The sequence below is a fragment of the Sinohyriopsis cumingii genome, chromosome 15 (assembly GCF_028554795.1).
Source record: "Sinohyriopsis cumingii isolate HCF-2022 chromosome 15, ASM2855479v2, whole genome shotgun sequence".
Taxonomy (NCBI): Eukaryota; Metazoa; Mollusca; class Bivalvia; order Unionida; family Unionidae; genus Sinohyriopsis; species Sinohyriopsis cumingii.
In genome coordinates, this window is record NC_142975.1 from 148,609,853 (window position 1) to 148,626,029 (window position 16,177).

Sequence of the window (16,177 nt, forward strand, 5' to 3'; positions counted from 1 at the left end):
TCACTCTATTGTGTGTTATGTGTCTGCTTACGCTTAATTGTCCGTCCTTATAGAAAAATGATTTGGTATACCGTTTATGCCATAAGCAGTTTTTGGATATTTTCTGCAGTGGCTGCAGAACATTAATTCATTTTCTGAATCGCGTTCCAGTCACGGATACTAATTAATCCACGATGATTGAAACTTTCTTGCACGTTTATCAGCAAGAAAGCTGCTGCTTATTTTTCTGTTGTTGTTGTTGTGGGGTTTAACGCCATTTTTCAGCACACGATAGGCTATGTATGGAGGCCAGTATTAATGGTGGAGGAAGAACCCGGGAAAACCCCGAGAAGAACTACCGACCCACGAGAAGCTACTGGCAAGCTTTCTCACATACCCACATTGGCCGAATCCTGGACTCGAACCCACGCAGAGGTGAGATGGCAGTGATCCGTAACGGAGAGCGCTTTAGACCACTCGGCCACTCGGGGCCCCAATTTTTCTGTAAAATGGGTTCATTATAGCTAAAAGCTTCGTCAAGTTTCCTTTTCTTGCCTAAATAAAATAGCAGATTCATAATATCACGAATAGTGAAAACTTCACAAGTATCATCTAGACACCTTTAATCACCAACATGTATCAATGAGCGATTGAGAACACTTATTTTTATCCATTTAATTCTTTGCTAAGTAATATTTACTTATTTCTCTCCTGGTAATTGCCACGTAAACAGCAGATCAGAATCATCACGTGTGGGCTTTACATTTTCGGTTGATCGATACTGCTTTGAAAGAAATCATGGTGGTTAATCATTAGTGACGACGACCTTTAATCTCCAAACACACCTGTCAATGAATCTCACAAGGTTTTTTTTTTTTATATATAAACAATTAACGCTTACTCACCTAAAGACGGCAACATATAGCAAAACAACCTTTATACTCGGCCAGCTGGCAAACTGCCCGAGCTAGGTTAGGGACTTGAACGTCGAATAATCTCTGGTGCTTACAAATATTGCGATTAAAATGTAACTGGTAAGTGGTAAGTTAGTGTGTATGTGTAAGATTTGGATTTTTAAAGTAGCATTAATAATTTTTCAGTCATATCGCTACGATGTCTGCAGAGTGGCAGTTTATAGTGATGTCTAGCACTGGGGGATCATGCCACATACAGTTAGCATCATGGCCGACTCAGTCACGTTATCCTGACACAAGGCCGACCAGACTAGTCCTAACACTAACCTCTTAATGCTGAGAGTCTAGAGAGGCAGATGTTAGTACCATTTTTCAAGTCTTTGGTATGACTCGGCCGGGGTTCGAACCCGCGAACCCGCGATCTCCCGCATCTGAGGCGGACACACTAACCACTAGGCCTTCGGAACGGTCAACTGGTCAGTTAGAATAGTAATATTTACACTTTATTTGTCGAAACTGGCTTCAAATTTGTAACGGAAAACTAACAAAAACCAACTCAACTTTTTGGACTTGCCCATGGCCAAGTTACTTGAAAATATGAGCATTTCCAAACTAAATATGTATGTATGTATGTATGTATGTATGTATGTATGTATGTATGTATGTATGTATGTATGTGTGTGTGTGTGTGTGTGTGTGTGTATATGTATGTATGTATGCTTGCATGTGTAGATGCATGTATATTTTCATGTATCATTATAATGTACAAGTGCATATATGCATACGAGCGTGCATGTGAATATGCACGCGGAAGTACATATCTTTAGTATTTATTCAATATGAGTACATATTATCGATTTGTTTTATTCTACGTATCAAATATAAAGATCATATAAGTATATTATTCTATGTATGATCTAGAATATAGGGCTTCAAACTATGGATTGCGAACATCTTGTGTGCCGCGACCTTTCAGCAGGTGATGTATTAACCTTGCTTAGAATACCCAGAAGTTGTCCGCAGATACAGAATGTTTGAGAGCCAATGATCTGTTTATTTTCTTGTGTGTGTGTGTGTGTGTGTGTGTGTGATGGTTTGTGGGATTTAACGCCATTTTTTCAGCGCATGATAGCCTACATATGGCTACTAGTCTATTTTTGATAGACAGTGACGATGTCAGGAAGAACCATCGACCCAAGGGGAGCAGCTCATAAGCTTACTGACATATCCATGATAATCTGATTGATACTCGAACTTCATCGGACAGATGTGAGATGTGTCAGTGATCTATAAAGGCGAGAGTGCCTTAGACCACTCGGTAACACAGGACCGGGAACCCATTGATCTAGACTAAAATATCCAAAATACATGTACTTGATATGTTCACTACGAACAAAACGGGCGTAAAAAAAGACAGGATGTAATGTGTCGTATTTCATTTTGTTGCTGTTTTTGAGTTATTCAAATCCTTCTGTACAGTAAGTATTGTTTGGAGCCACTCTCATGCCCTTAAACACCATTGTTTTGAGTCATTTTAATCCCTTCGAATAGAATGTATTGTTTGGAGCCACTCTAATCCCTTAAACACTGTTGTTTTGAGTCGTTCTAATCCCTTCAAAACAGAAAGTAATGTTTTGAGTCATTCTAATCACTTCGAACAGTAAGTATTGTTTGTAGTCATTCTAATCCCAATAAACACTATTGTTTTGAGTCATTCTAATACTTTCGAACACTAAGTATTGTTTGGAGTCACTAAAATCCCCGTAAACACTATTGCTTTGAGTCAGTATAATCCCTTTGAACAGTAAGGATTGTTTTGAGTCATTCTAATCCCTTTGAACAGTATGTATTGTTTTGCGTCATTCTAATCCCCTTATATTTTAAGTCGTTCAAATTTTGGTAAACATTTGGTATTGTTTTGAGGTGTTCTAATCCCCTTTCACAATAATTGCTGTTTTGTATCGATTTAGTCGCTTTGAACATTAGGTACTGTTTCGAGTCATTTTTTCATTGTCTTGGATATATCTTTGTTGTTTTCAGTTTCACTTTTAATAATGACCTATGTGGCTAACATGTCAAGATTTTAGTAATGTCTTCAACAAATGTTTTAATGGTCTATACTCTTGGAAAATGCATTACTTTTTAACAAAGAGGAAATGGCACTCTTTATGGCATGTCCTCAATCCGAATTGGTTGGTTCAAAATCCTCTGTTTCCGGGTCAGAAGTCGAGTGGATGAATCAGACATTAAAAGACGTGATAAAATGTACAATATCTATTCATCATTCACATATAGAAATGAGAAGCTGTGATTGCACTCTAACCAAAAGTTTGAAATTGTGTGCGTTTTACTAAATGTGATGCATTTGTTCTTGAAGAAGAATTTTCTATTTTTGAGTGGGGGGGGGGAGGGGCTGGGTTTGATATGTCTTATAACTGGTAAGTGAAATATATATTGAAATGATTAGTATACAAGACCAACAATGTTAAAAGTAATTCAACTTTATGGTTCAAAAAATTAAAGGTAATTTTTTTTTGACCTTGGTAAATATATTAATGAAGTATTGCAAATATGCACTCATTACAATAGTGGGAGTATTTGGATGTTAATTCCATCTTTATATTGTATATGTCTCTGCAACATGTTAATTTATGTTAATTAAATGTAAACTTATTTTTTTTATTTTTCACTTTCAAGTTACCAATCGGCGAGGCATTATTTTATGTTTTATGCGGTAACAGGTATCTTATTATTTAGTGAAATACGGAAACAGTCAAGGTGTATTGGTATTTAAAATATGGTATTTAAAAAAATGACGCAGACTGGCTGGAAAAAAATACCGATAAAAGTTAATTTTTCACAAGAAGTCTGTATCCTAGTAGGCTCAAACTTATACCATTTTTATTGTATTGATGTCGCCACATAGGAACTACTGGATGTAAACAGAGAGAGATCGCCGGGCTGTATTTTTAAAGTAGGCCCTATTACAAGATAAATCGCCTTCATTGGAGCGTTTACGTTGTAGCTCCGCCGCAAAACGCTCCCACGACAATATATTTATTTTCGAGGGGAAAAGTACACATACTCCAGAAAATACTTCAAACTGTCACCTGTATGTATATGTAACTAATGACTTATTTATGAATGAAGAACAGTCACGTAACGCTATGACGAATGATATTCATTCAAATCGATATTACAGTTTTTTGTGTTTATACACCCCAAAACAGGTACTAATTCGGAACCACCTTTTCCTTTCCAGCGCACCATCCTACCCAACACTCCAAATGCACCATGGCCATTATATCATTCCTGTGTAACGCTGCATCGTCGCCATTGTAACAAAGTAACGTGGAGCTAACATTTCAGCGTTTCGTATCTTAACTATGTTATGATTTTAATCCTTGATACCTTGCTCATCACATCTTGTATACTGAGCAGACTTTTGATAGGATACTTATGAAAGTATGTTAATAATCAGCATATTTACGGTAATAGACGGTAGTGATGTGAGCTATGTGATATTATGTAACATGTGGTGACTAATTTGCTACCGCAGAATTATGGTGACCATGGTATCGAATTATCACCACATGCGTACATCATCCAAACCAGATTTGTTCAAAACCGCGTATATTCATGTAAATATAGTGAAGCGCTAATTCTGCTGGAGTTACAGCTTTTATAAAAACCAAAGTTATACAAAAAAGCAAACAAATCGATTAATAACAATCACTGCTAACAGTTCTAGACTGAAGTTTTTTTTACGGAAACGGTTTGTCTTAAAACGTTCTAATGAGAGCGATTTACGGCCTAATAAGACACATACAAGGAGCTTTTGGGCAAAAACCATGCACGCAGCGTATTCTTTCAATTGATTTTAAATTATCTCTTCGAGAGGTCAGTCATAAGAGGTAAGCGTGCTTTGCCAATCTTGCTACAAACATATAATATTAAATTTGCGGGAGGTCGCGGTTTCGTACCCCGGCCAGGTCTTATCAAAGACTTATAAACATGGGTCAGGTTATATATCACATTTAGTGTGTGTGTGTGTGTGTGTGTGTGTGTGTGTGTGTGTGTGTGTCTCTGTGTGTGTGTGTGATTTGGACTTTTAATGTAGCTTTAGCAATTTTTCATATCGCTACGATGTCTGCAGTGTGGCAGTTTATCGTGATGTCAGGCACAAAGCATGATGTCCCACCCAGTCACATTATCCTGACACCATGCCGACCAGTCCTAACGCTAACCTCTTAATGCTAAGCGTCTTGCGACGCAGCTGTATGTACCATTTTTTATAAGTCTTTGGTATGACTCGGCCGGGGTTTGAACCCACGACCTCTCGCATTCCAGGCGGATGCTCCAACGACTAGACCACTGGAGCGGTATATCATATTTAGTACTAACACATTCCGTTGAATTCATTTTACAGGGTACGTAACTCTAAACGACTCATTCATTTAATGGTAACTAAGTCAGCCCATCCTCTAGACGATTGTCTTTGTTTATCCAGTCATATGACATGTTTTTTATATTTCTGATTGTAACTTTATAATTTGTCAACAAAGAAATCTTTCTCATCTTTCAGTTCTGTTTATTAAAATCGAAAACGTTTTGTCGACGGTAAAAATCAAGAAAACAGTGTATGCGTTAACATAGTTTTCACACTAGCATACTATTAACTGTTTTCCATTTCTTCGATATGTCTGTTTGTCTGTCTGACAGTCAATTCAAAGCTATTCAACCCAACCGCTCAACAGAATATCTAATAAATTTGCTCATAGTTTACCAAATCTAATAAAGAAATCCATTGGGTTGACAAGTATTACTTATCCTTCTGACCATTTATTTCAAGTCGTACAGGAATTTTTTAAACAATGGAGGAAATATATTGAGAAAACAGATATAATGAACATTGACACATAGAACAAGAGAATGTATTATCTATCTTTGTCTAGCGTCACTTGTTACTATAAGAGAGCTCGACCTTAACTTGTAGCACTGCTGTGATACTGCGGACATTGACTATTACCTGTAAGTCGTGGAGAGAGTACATCGACATTAACCTGTATTACTATCAAGGTATGACGGGCATTAGCTGTCTGCGAGTGAGTTCCTTCTACGTTAATATGTCACTACTTGAGATATCGCCGGCTTTGACTGGCCATGAAAAGTAAATGTATTGCATAACTCATATCATTCATTAACACACTAGATATTCGCTCGAAGGCTGTGACCATTTCGCTGACATAAAGGTAAAATATACATAAAGCACTTGCCCGACCTGCTAAGAAAACAAGCTTTATTCTTTATTTTCAGTGAGAGCACTCAGTGCTCCTTCATACCAAGCTGATTTAACTGTAGTATTTATATATAACGAGAGAGAGAGAGAGAGAGAGGTAAAATATACATAAAGCACTTGCCCGACTTGCTAAGAAAACAAGCTTTGTTTAGTATTCATATATAACGAGAGAGAGAGAGAGAGAGAGAGAGAGAGAGAGAGATTCCGTGCGGAATGGCTGGTAATGTGCATGCATAATTTCTTCTTGATGGCAATGTAAGTACGTGTTGTTCCAAGCCGAGCGTGTATCACCACGGCCAAATATCTCTATAATTACAGATAATAATAACATGGATACCGTTGAACTCAGGTCCCATTCCAAGCGGATCCCAAGCACTGAGCACTGCATCTCCATAATTTGAACCATACATTAGCGGAAGACGCGCGGACAGACGAATGACACCAGAACATCTCTTGTAAGATGGCGGATCGGTATTTGGTTTGGCGCACGTGACACTGCATGGTCGACCACATTTATCATGGGCAGACAATATGGCCTCCGATATGCCCGAACCAGGATTCTTAACTCCTATGTAAACTACAGTGGAACCATATGGCTGGCGTACATCGGATAATACATAATCAACGTACGTTCCATAATAAGTTAGACCGTCGGAGCGTACATAGATCTGACCAGCACCCGAAGGGTCAAGGCCGCAATTTGGATATGCTTTAAGATCTTCACTTTTTACATACGAATGCAAGTTGGGATAGAGAAACGGTGAATATACATCTTGAACGTACTGCACTTTGCCGTCTTGAATAGGATACGAGTGAAAGTGATATCCACTGGGCCTGATGTAAGCAATTTGAATAGGAATGTACACCCAGCTGTCGATATCATTATTACCATTTATATGGTATGTGTTTTGCATTGTCCCGCTTATAGTCCCTGTGCACGATGACGGCGTCTCCAGCACCAAGGCGCTTCTTTTTCGACGTTCTGTTGATGACGTCCGCGATGTTTTAATTTCGCTACGTGTTTTAGAGACACAAATGTCGCGATCGATGTCACATTTGAGGTAAAGAGATCCGCAGTCGGGTCTGACACGGCTACAGGACGGTGACATTTCGTATGTATACCATGAGTCGGTCCAGTAATTGGCATAGCCATCACTTGCTCGATGTTGCGGAAATGCGTGCATCTCTCGCTGAGGCGCATGATCACCAACAACGTTTGGATAATTAGCTTCAGGGTTAATTCCACATACTGTCAACTGACGTAGCCGGAAGAGTTCCCATACATAGTCTACAAAAGCATGATGCAGGAAAAACGCTGGATCAAATGCAGCAGTATCTAGTAGTTCCATATTGCCTCCAACCCAGTTGTGTACCCTGTTGTGATAAATTTCGAGATTGTACGTACCAGTCTCACGTGGGAATGTTATCTCCGAGGTGTCACACCGGGTTAATACTGTATCCACGTCTTGTTTGGACATTAGAGCGCCCTGATGGCCGGTATTACGTATCAGAGGAGACCCGTTGACGACCCAACCGGAGAACGGACCTGACCACACGACTCCATCACCATTGCCAAGGAAAGTAGCTGACCATAAGACTGACTGAGTCGGATCACTCAGTGGGAAATCCAAGGTGTAGTCCCAAAAGGGCAAAGACAGGGAGTTGTCATACCTTCGAACAGCTTCTTCAAAGCTGTAATTTAAGCATATTCATCGTTAGCTTTTGATAACCAAAGAGAAAAAAGACCATAACGGACCATGACATCAGTTTATCTCAGATATACTGGTATAAATACATAATGGCAAATTCTCAATTCGTATCGTATTCAGTCAAAATAAAGCACGTACTGCCGTGACGAGAAGGGTCAGCAATGTCTCAACACTTTCTGATTTAATGAACATAGTGGTTCCATGGATATATCTTTATACGGTCACGTGCATCGTAAGGTATATCTTTTGAAATTATTTGTTTTAAAAAGAAAATCTGAAAGGTCAAAAAATAATTTAAATGCTCCTGCTTCAAATATTATGTCAACACGTTCAGGGAAAGGTGGAAGAATTTTTTTTAAAGTATCCAGGGGCATATCAGTAAAATCCTTGCTATATAGTGCCAATTAAAAGTTCAGTTACAAAAATGTTAAATCTAAACATCCTGTAAAATAGATATTTAGGAGGCTAAATACATACAAATAAACGTAAGGTTATTGTCGTTCGCGATGAAAGATAAATAATTTAAATTCTTGAAAGTGTCTATAAAATTGAAGGCAAATAATTTAATTTTTTTAAGGGGGTATGAAATAAAGGATTAACGTAATCTTTAAAATATAGCAAATTGTAATTGACACAGCCAGTTAAAGTCTCAGCAATGTCTCCATTGAGGACGTTTTTGTTGTTTCAGAAAAGACAAGAAATTGATCTTAACGAGAGAGAGAGAGAGAGAGAGAGAGAGAGAGAGAGAGAGAGAGAGTGAGAGAGAGAGAGACTTACTACGCTAGATAAATTCTGTGCCAACCAAGAAAATTTGGCCCGTCATGAAATTGACCCAAATTTGGCCCACTGTGTATGCGTGCGAAAGTGTCATATTCACCGTTCTGGAAAAATTAATCCAAGATTTAAGCATCAATCAGGCTCGGAAATAAGAATTACAAGGTTTAAAGCAATGTATGTATGTATGTATGTATGTATGTATTTATGTATGTATGTATGTATGTATGTATGTATGTATGTATGTATGTATGTATGTATGTAATGTATGTATGTATGTATGCATGTCTGTATGTATGTATGTTTGTATGTATGTATGCATGTATGTATGTATGACTGACTGACTGACTGACTGAATTAAGTCCATCCTTTCCAATGCCAGTGTGTATGTATGTATGTATGTATGTATGTATGTATGTATGTATGCATGCATGCCTGTATGTATGTATGTATGTATGTATGTATGTATGTATGTATGTATGTATGTATGTATGTATGTGTGTGTGTGTGCGTGCGTGCGTGAATGTATGTATGTATGTTTGTGTGTATGTATGTATGCTGTGTGTATGTATGTATGTATGTATGTATGTATGTATGTTTGTGTGTATGTATGTATGTATGTGTGTGTATGTATGTATGTATGTATGATGCATGTATGTATGTGTGTGTGTATGTATGTATGTATGCATGTATGTAGGTGTGTGCGTATGTATGTATGTATGTATGTATGTATGTATTTTTGTGTGCATGTATATTTGTGTGTATGTATGTATGCATATATGTTTTCTCATAATGTTCATAACTGACTTTAATCTGACACGCAGTTGAAACCTTTCCTTATATTAAAGAGGTACTGTCAATTGTATAGATGATCAATGAAATATTTCCAATTTACACCGACGTATGGTATAGGGTAATACATGAGCATCCTTCCCTAAAATCGTGTTAGTTTTTATCTTTTTGAATAATTTACTTTAATGCGATAATGTATAACAGTTTATTTGGAAATCTTGGAAAGAAGACATTAGGAATTCCAGCTTACAATGTATACAGTAAATATCATTTAATAAAGGTAACTTGTTGTGAAATATCTCGTCGTCGGTGGAGAATCGATCGAGTGGCTCTTGGAAAGTTTCAGTGACATGCTTAAGAAATAGAAAGTGGGATGGTCGTTGAATAGCAAGCTGGCAGAAGTGTGTTGGCATATGGAAAATAGATACATGTAATTTCACCCTTTCATCTCTGCCACATCATGCTAAATTACTTGCGACGGCCCTGTACTCGCCTTAAATTCACTCATAAAACATTACTTAACCCTGTTCCAACATGGAACAATGATTTGATATCCGACGTTACTTTATTTCTTTCCTCTGCAAAAATGTGCGGTTTGTGTTTAACAAACTGGAACTCTTACTTAGTCATTTCTTACTGTCATTGTCACATTATGCCAGATTTTGCGGTCTACATGTCCTTGATGTCAGGGATACAAGGATAATGTGATACAAACAGTCTTTTCGTAGAAAAGATCAAAGATTTTAGAAAGCATTTAAATACCTGAACCACATCTTTTGGCGGCAATGTGGCTAGGCTAAGTTTGATTTCGTCCTAGAATATGTTTATAAGTACTGGACAATAGGTTCAATGTCGGCATCTTAAAATTACGAACTGTGTTTTATTTATTATGTTTAAGAACTGAGCAGATATATATTCTACTAGTCGAGGCAGAGAGGGTTCTAAATTATGCTAGGCTGTGTGTATAACAACTAGCCTATACCACTACCACATGGTGCCAGCCATTTCCATGTTTTCAACAGGGAATGCTCTGTAACCTTCCACCCCAGCAGAACTGCCTAAATATCTGAAATTGGTTGCACATGGTCTACGGAAATACGGTCTAGTGTAAAAATATGCACGCACCGTGAAAGATTTTTCTATTTTTTGTCTAAATCTTACTACCTGTGATAACATACAAAAAGGTACAGTTCCATCTAATAGTGGGAAAATGCTGTTTTCTAGATGCATTCTGTATGTACAAATTAAATTAAACCCAAAACGTGTTTATTTGTACAAGAAATAAATAAAAGTGGCTTACAGTCAACAATTGATGAATGTAGCAACATAAATCATTGGACGTTAATTTAAATTAAAACCTCAACAGAGCACATGTTTTTATCACTACCAATAATATAAAAACAAACCAACAAAAAAACATACGAAAAGCAAAATAAATAAACAAAATATAAACATTAAGTAAAACAAAATCTTTAGAAAGGTGACCCCAAAAAATAAAAAATAAACGTGGTCTGAGCAGATAATTGCAATGTATACAACCGACACCCCACCCCACCCCATATACCGACATAAACACACCCGAGCTAAAATAACCAGGTAAGAAAAACCCTTCCGTTTATCAAAACTGCTTTTGTTTGCTGCTTGTTTGTAATTGTTGTCTCGTCTGTTTCAAATGTCTCTGTATTTTTTTAAATCAGCTTTTCATTTGGTTATTCCTTATAATTCCTTCTCTTGCCCAGAATCAGACTTTAGAGGCTTACTGCCTCCCTTTCGTGTAGCTATTTAGTTAGGTAGCAGCAGGGAGGGCGAATCCGACATTTTGTTCAATCGTCATTTGGCTTAATTAATACTTTCTGCACTCAGCGGATCCAGCGTCGTCAGCGAATGGTAAAAAAAAAACGACGCGGTCGTCGGGGGATCGTCCAATCGTCATTTGGTTTAATTAATACCTTCTGCGCGCCGATCCCAGCGTCGTCAGCGTCCGGTAAAAAAGCGCGACGACCGCGTCGATGTCATCGCCCTCCCTGCTGCTAAGTGGCTACTTACAATTTAACCGAATATTTGGTCAAGTCCGATACGATATCGTGTCCGAGGATCATGTAAATTTATCGTTACAAATCGATGTGGGGTCGACTGAGCATGACTAAAAAAGTTTCGAAAAACATTGAAGTCCATGTCACCGCCGCACCATGTCTGCCAAATATTTCGTAGCGTGTGTGTATCGACGCCGTTGAATACAGCAAGAATATTACAGTTGTCTCTGATTACTTTTGGAATCTGAGTGTATCGTTGAGTGACATATATCACGTCAGTGTTTTTATGCCTGCCTCTGGAAAATATCCTAGCTGGGTTTTTTTGATTGTCTAACATAACATCATCGTACACGACTAGATTGTTAACGTCGCCATCAATATCATCAATACCTGGTGCTTCATTGATATCTGTAATAAACTCAATAACATTTTTTTCAGCGATCGCTGATGCATTCTCGTTGAAATCTTTCAACACCTCGTAGCATCGTTGATCATCTACGCTAGGGGCGATTAAATACAACTTATCCCACTTCATCCATCTCATTATTAAATTAAGTAACAATTGCGTCTTGCCGGATCCAGATGGTCCGATGATAATCATCCGGATCGAGTTTGGTAACGCTGCAACATGCTTAACTGGTTCTCTTGTTTTAGTCGCCGAAAAATCAATTATATTCATATCTCTATACATAAATTATGGATCTATATTGTGTGAAGTGTAGAGTGCGTACTGGCACAAATGATATGACAACCGTTACAACAAGAAATAACAGATCGGCACTTACTGGTAAGTGTGTACAATGCGGTACGAAGAAATTTAGATTTATTTCTATTAAACCCGGGGATGTTTTAAAAAAAAGCGAGGAGGTGATATTGCAGCCAAGTTATCAAAACTCCCCGGAACACCGTGGGCAAAGTATCCAGGAGAAAAACACCTTCCAGGATATAACTACTGTGGCCCCGGAACACGATTAGATATCAGACTCGATGATCAAAATCAGCCCAAACCCGGTGAGTATCCAATAAACGCTATCGATAAGGCGTGTCATGCTCATGATGTTGCTTACTACAAAAGTAGCGATCTGCAACAGCGTCATATCGCGGACGTAAAATTAATTCACGCGTTAAATGCTATTCCTGATAAATCCTTCAAAGAAAAATTGGCTTCATGGTTGGTAAAATCGGCTATGAAAGGTAAATTAATGATTGGAAGCGGAGCTTCTCGCGCTAGTAATTGAAAACGCTAGCGTTTATAATAACAACATGGAATCCATCTATTATTCTCCGAGAGGATACTGGAAGGGGAAGGCCGCAATTGGTAAGCTTGCAAGCGCTGCAAAAGTGAAAAAGGCCACTGCGGCTAATTGGTTATCCAAACAGGCTATATGGCAAATCTATCTACCACCGCCTAAACAAATCAACTTCTCGCGCTTTGATGTCAGCGTACCTAATGAAGTTCATCAGGCTGATATACTATTTCTGCCGCATGACAACGGTTACAAATACGCGCTAACCGTAGTTGATGTTGCTAGTCGATACAAACAAGCGGAGCCGTTAAAAACAAAGTCAGCAACTGAAGTAGCCGATGCGTTTGAGCGGATTTATCGAAGAGGCCCTCTGCGCTGGCCAAATCTATTACAAGTTGATCCTGGTAGTGAATTTCGCGGCGCTGTTTTATCAACGCTGAAACATCATAGCGTCGCGGTACGACGAGGTCATACTGCGCTACATCGTGATCAGGCAATTGTTGAACGATTCAATCGGACTCTTGCTGAACGGTTATTTGGGTATCAATACGCGAAGGAATTCATCCAAGAAAAACGATCTCGTGAATGGGTCAAAAGGTTGCCAGGCGTAATTGCAGCGTTAAATAACGAGATTATCCGAGCAATCAACATGAAGCCCAGCGACGCGATTAAAAAAAAGTATATACCCGGAAGATCAAAAATAGATAGCGTTTCCAAGCCGATTCTCGGCGATGTTACCGTGAGATATCTATATGAACCAGGAGAGCTTGAAGGCGGTAAAAAAAGAGCTACTGATCCTATCTGGAGTGTTACCACACATAACATATCAACGATAACACGATCAACTGATAGACCACCGATCTATAGACTGGATTCAACTGCCCCACAGCGGGGGTTTACACGCGAGCAACTTCAAGTGATACCTGACGATACTCAATTGCCCCCGCGTGGTCTTAACTAGCGCCGTTGCGTCTATTGCACTCAAGACAGGTCAACCTCACATTGTTTTTGACATGACCGAGACTGTTATCGATCCTGTCCACGGTAAATTGGCGAGCGTCTTTATCCGAATAACGCCAGCGCATTACACAATTACAACTCGCGCAGTGATTATTCTGTTGTTGTCGTAACGCAATTATTAATTCGGCATCAATATCAAAACGCCGCTGTTTTTTTTATCCTGTTGGCGGTAACCCGAGAGTTTTCTATCAATGACGCTTGCATCGATGATGTCGTTGTCGTTGGTGACTCCGTCACTGACTCCGTCAATAACAATTCTTCGAAGCTGATTTATCCTCCGTACTCGGGACACTGCAAGATAGACTAGATTTGACCATTCGATGCGATTATCAACCATCCAAACAATTGTGTCCGTGATAGTCAGTCCCTGCGAGGAATGTATTGTCGTTGCGTATCCTAGCGTCCACGGGGATTTATCAGCACGTAGCGCGTCCTCGACGACGCTGATATCAACGAGCACGATATCATTCAGCACGAGAATTTGTTTTTTGTCCCTGACGCTGTCGTGGCCGGGATTTCGACTTCAATGTTCTGCCGCCGTGTGTCCGCGGGTCTATAACATAACGGCACTGGGCGCATTGGAAACTTTTCCTTATGCAACGTAAACAACTTCCGCTGAAGTGTGTCTCTGACTATCTTTCTACTCGCTACAATCAAATCGTTTGGTCTCCATGTTTCCCAGAATTCATTTAACAGCGTTTCCGGAATCACCTCGCGGATTATTTCACACTGAATTCTATCCGGCTGTAATCTGATTAATTTTTTAACCTCGCGCAGTTGTTCATCAAGTGCTCGGTAATCAGTATCGGTTTCTTCATAATAGTCCACAAAACCCTTTAACCAATCATGTGGGCCCTCGCCGACAAATGGTGGTGGTTGACCATGATCTCCGCACATTATCACCGCTGTATTCGCGAGCAGCAACCAATCAAGAAACATTTGTAAAACATCTAACGAAACAGTACATATCTCATCCCAGATGATAACCTCAGGAATAAATTTTTCGCCCATTCGATCAGGAGTCCACTCACCGCCGCTGTATCGAAAAAAGCTGTGATAAGTAACGGCGTCAACATTTCGTTGTTTTATCTCTCGCGCTAGTCTATGGGTCGGTGTAAGCACGATTATACTTGCCCGCGTTCGAAATAATTCAATTGCCCGAGTCGTCTTTCCTGACCCGCCACAGCCGCTTAAATAAACTGTTTTATGTCTACAAATTGGATCAGAACACGGTGGTGCATTAGACCATTCTGACAATTTATCACCGCGTAAGTAGTTGTTCTCAACGGTGACATCTGCTGACGGGGAATAATCGCGTCGTATTTCATTTTTAATTCTCCATGTACCCCAACTCTCGTCCGGACTAGTAAACTCGGCTATGTTTCCCTTATACTTTACGTCAATATAAAATGAATCAATCGCAACTCTAACTGCGGTGTCGGGAAATCTATTTATCATCGAGAATAAATTGATAGCGGCGTAACCCAGCATAGACGCCCTCAAATGCGGGTATGCTGGGCTGTCTCCATCGCTGTAAGTAACAACTGTACCCAACCTTGTTCCATTGGACAAGAAAGCTGTTTTGCAGTTCACGTATCTATTTTTTGCCACTGCGTCCTTGATTACGAAATCATATTCTGCGTCATCTATAATCAGCCGTGAGCAATATCGTTTGTAGTCGCAGTTTTTTCCACCTTGTGTGAACTTACCAATTATTCTTCTACCGAGATCTTTTGCCTCGCGGTTTCGTTGGTTAAATATCTTTTTGGACCATTCGACGATATATTCCTCGTCGGCATCAATGTGTTTTCTGGACTCGTCAATTATGCTATCTAGACGCTCCGGTTCTGGTAACCAGACTTCAGTCTGCGCCCGGTATGATATAATTGCGTCACTGACAATCAACGAAACTAGCATTTTACAATCAATCATATACCGTATCAGCGCTATTGGCAACCACTTCTTTTCATTCATGTGTCTACCGATCCAAATATAGCAACAGCGATGAAGTCCTGCCGCGAATTCAAATGATACTATGCGAGCGAATCCGGTTAAATCAAAATCAGGCAGTGGTCCATTAATAGCAACACGAGTCATTTCATGTCTGGGGTGTCCAAATCGTTTAAAGTACTCAGCGGCGGATCCATACCCGAGAAAACTCGCTGGATAACAGGCAGCCATATCAACCGAGATTATAGCGTCGCGGTTGTATTCAGTGTTCCATAGTCCACCGTGATAGTATTCCAAACAACTGGATTGTACATCCGGTAGAAATTCCTTGCGTGTTGGACTCCACGCATTTTTCCTTGCTGCAACATGAGCCGCAACCGATGAATCGTAAAACAATTTGTTAGCAGTTGTTCATCATGCTCCTCAAATTCCATGGCGGTTTTTTTCATCTTGTTGTGAA

General features: G+C 39.3%; 1 protein-coding gene across 1 annotated transcript in view; it reads right to left on the minus strand.

Moving 5' to 3' along the window:
• LOC149783031 (tyrosinase-like protein 1) overlaps nucleotides 1–16,177 on the minus strand; it is a 68,953-nt gene that overhangs the window by 24,567 nt on the left and 28,209 nt on the right. The window contains exon 3 of the mRNA XM_089934619.1: nucleotides 8,679–8,782. Coding sequence (XP_089790745.1) covers nucleotides 8,679–8,782 — 104 coding nt within the window. The remainder of the gene's footprint in view (nucleotides 1–8,678; nucleotides 8,783–16,177) is intronic.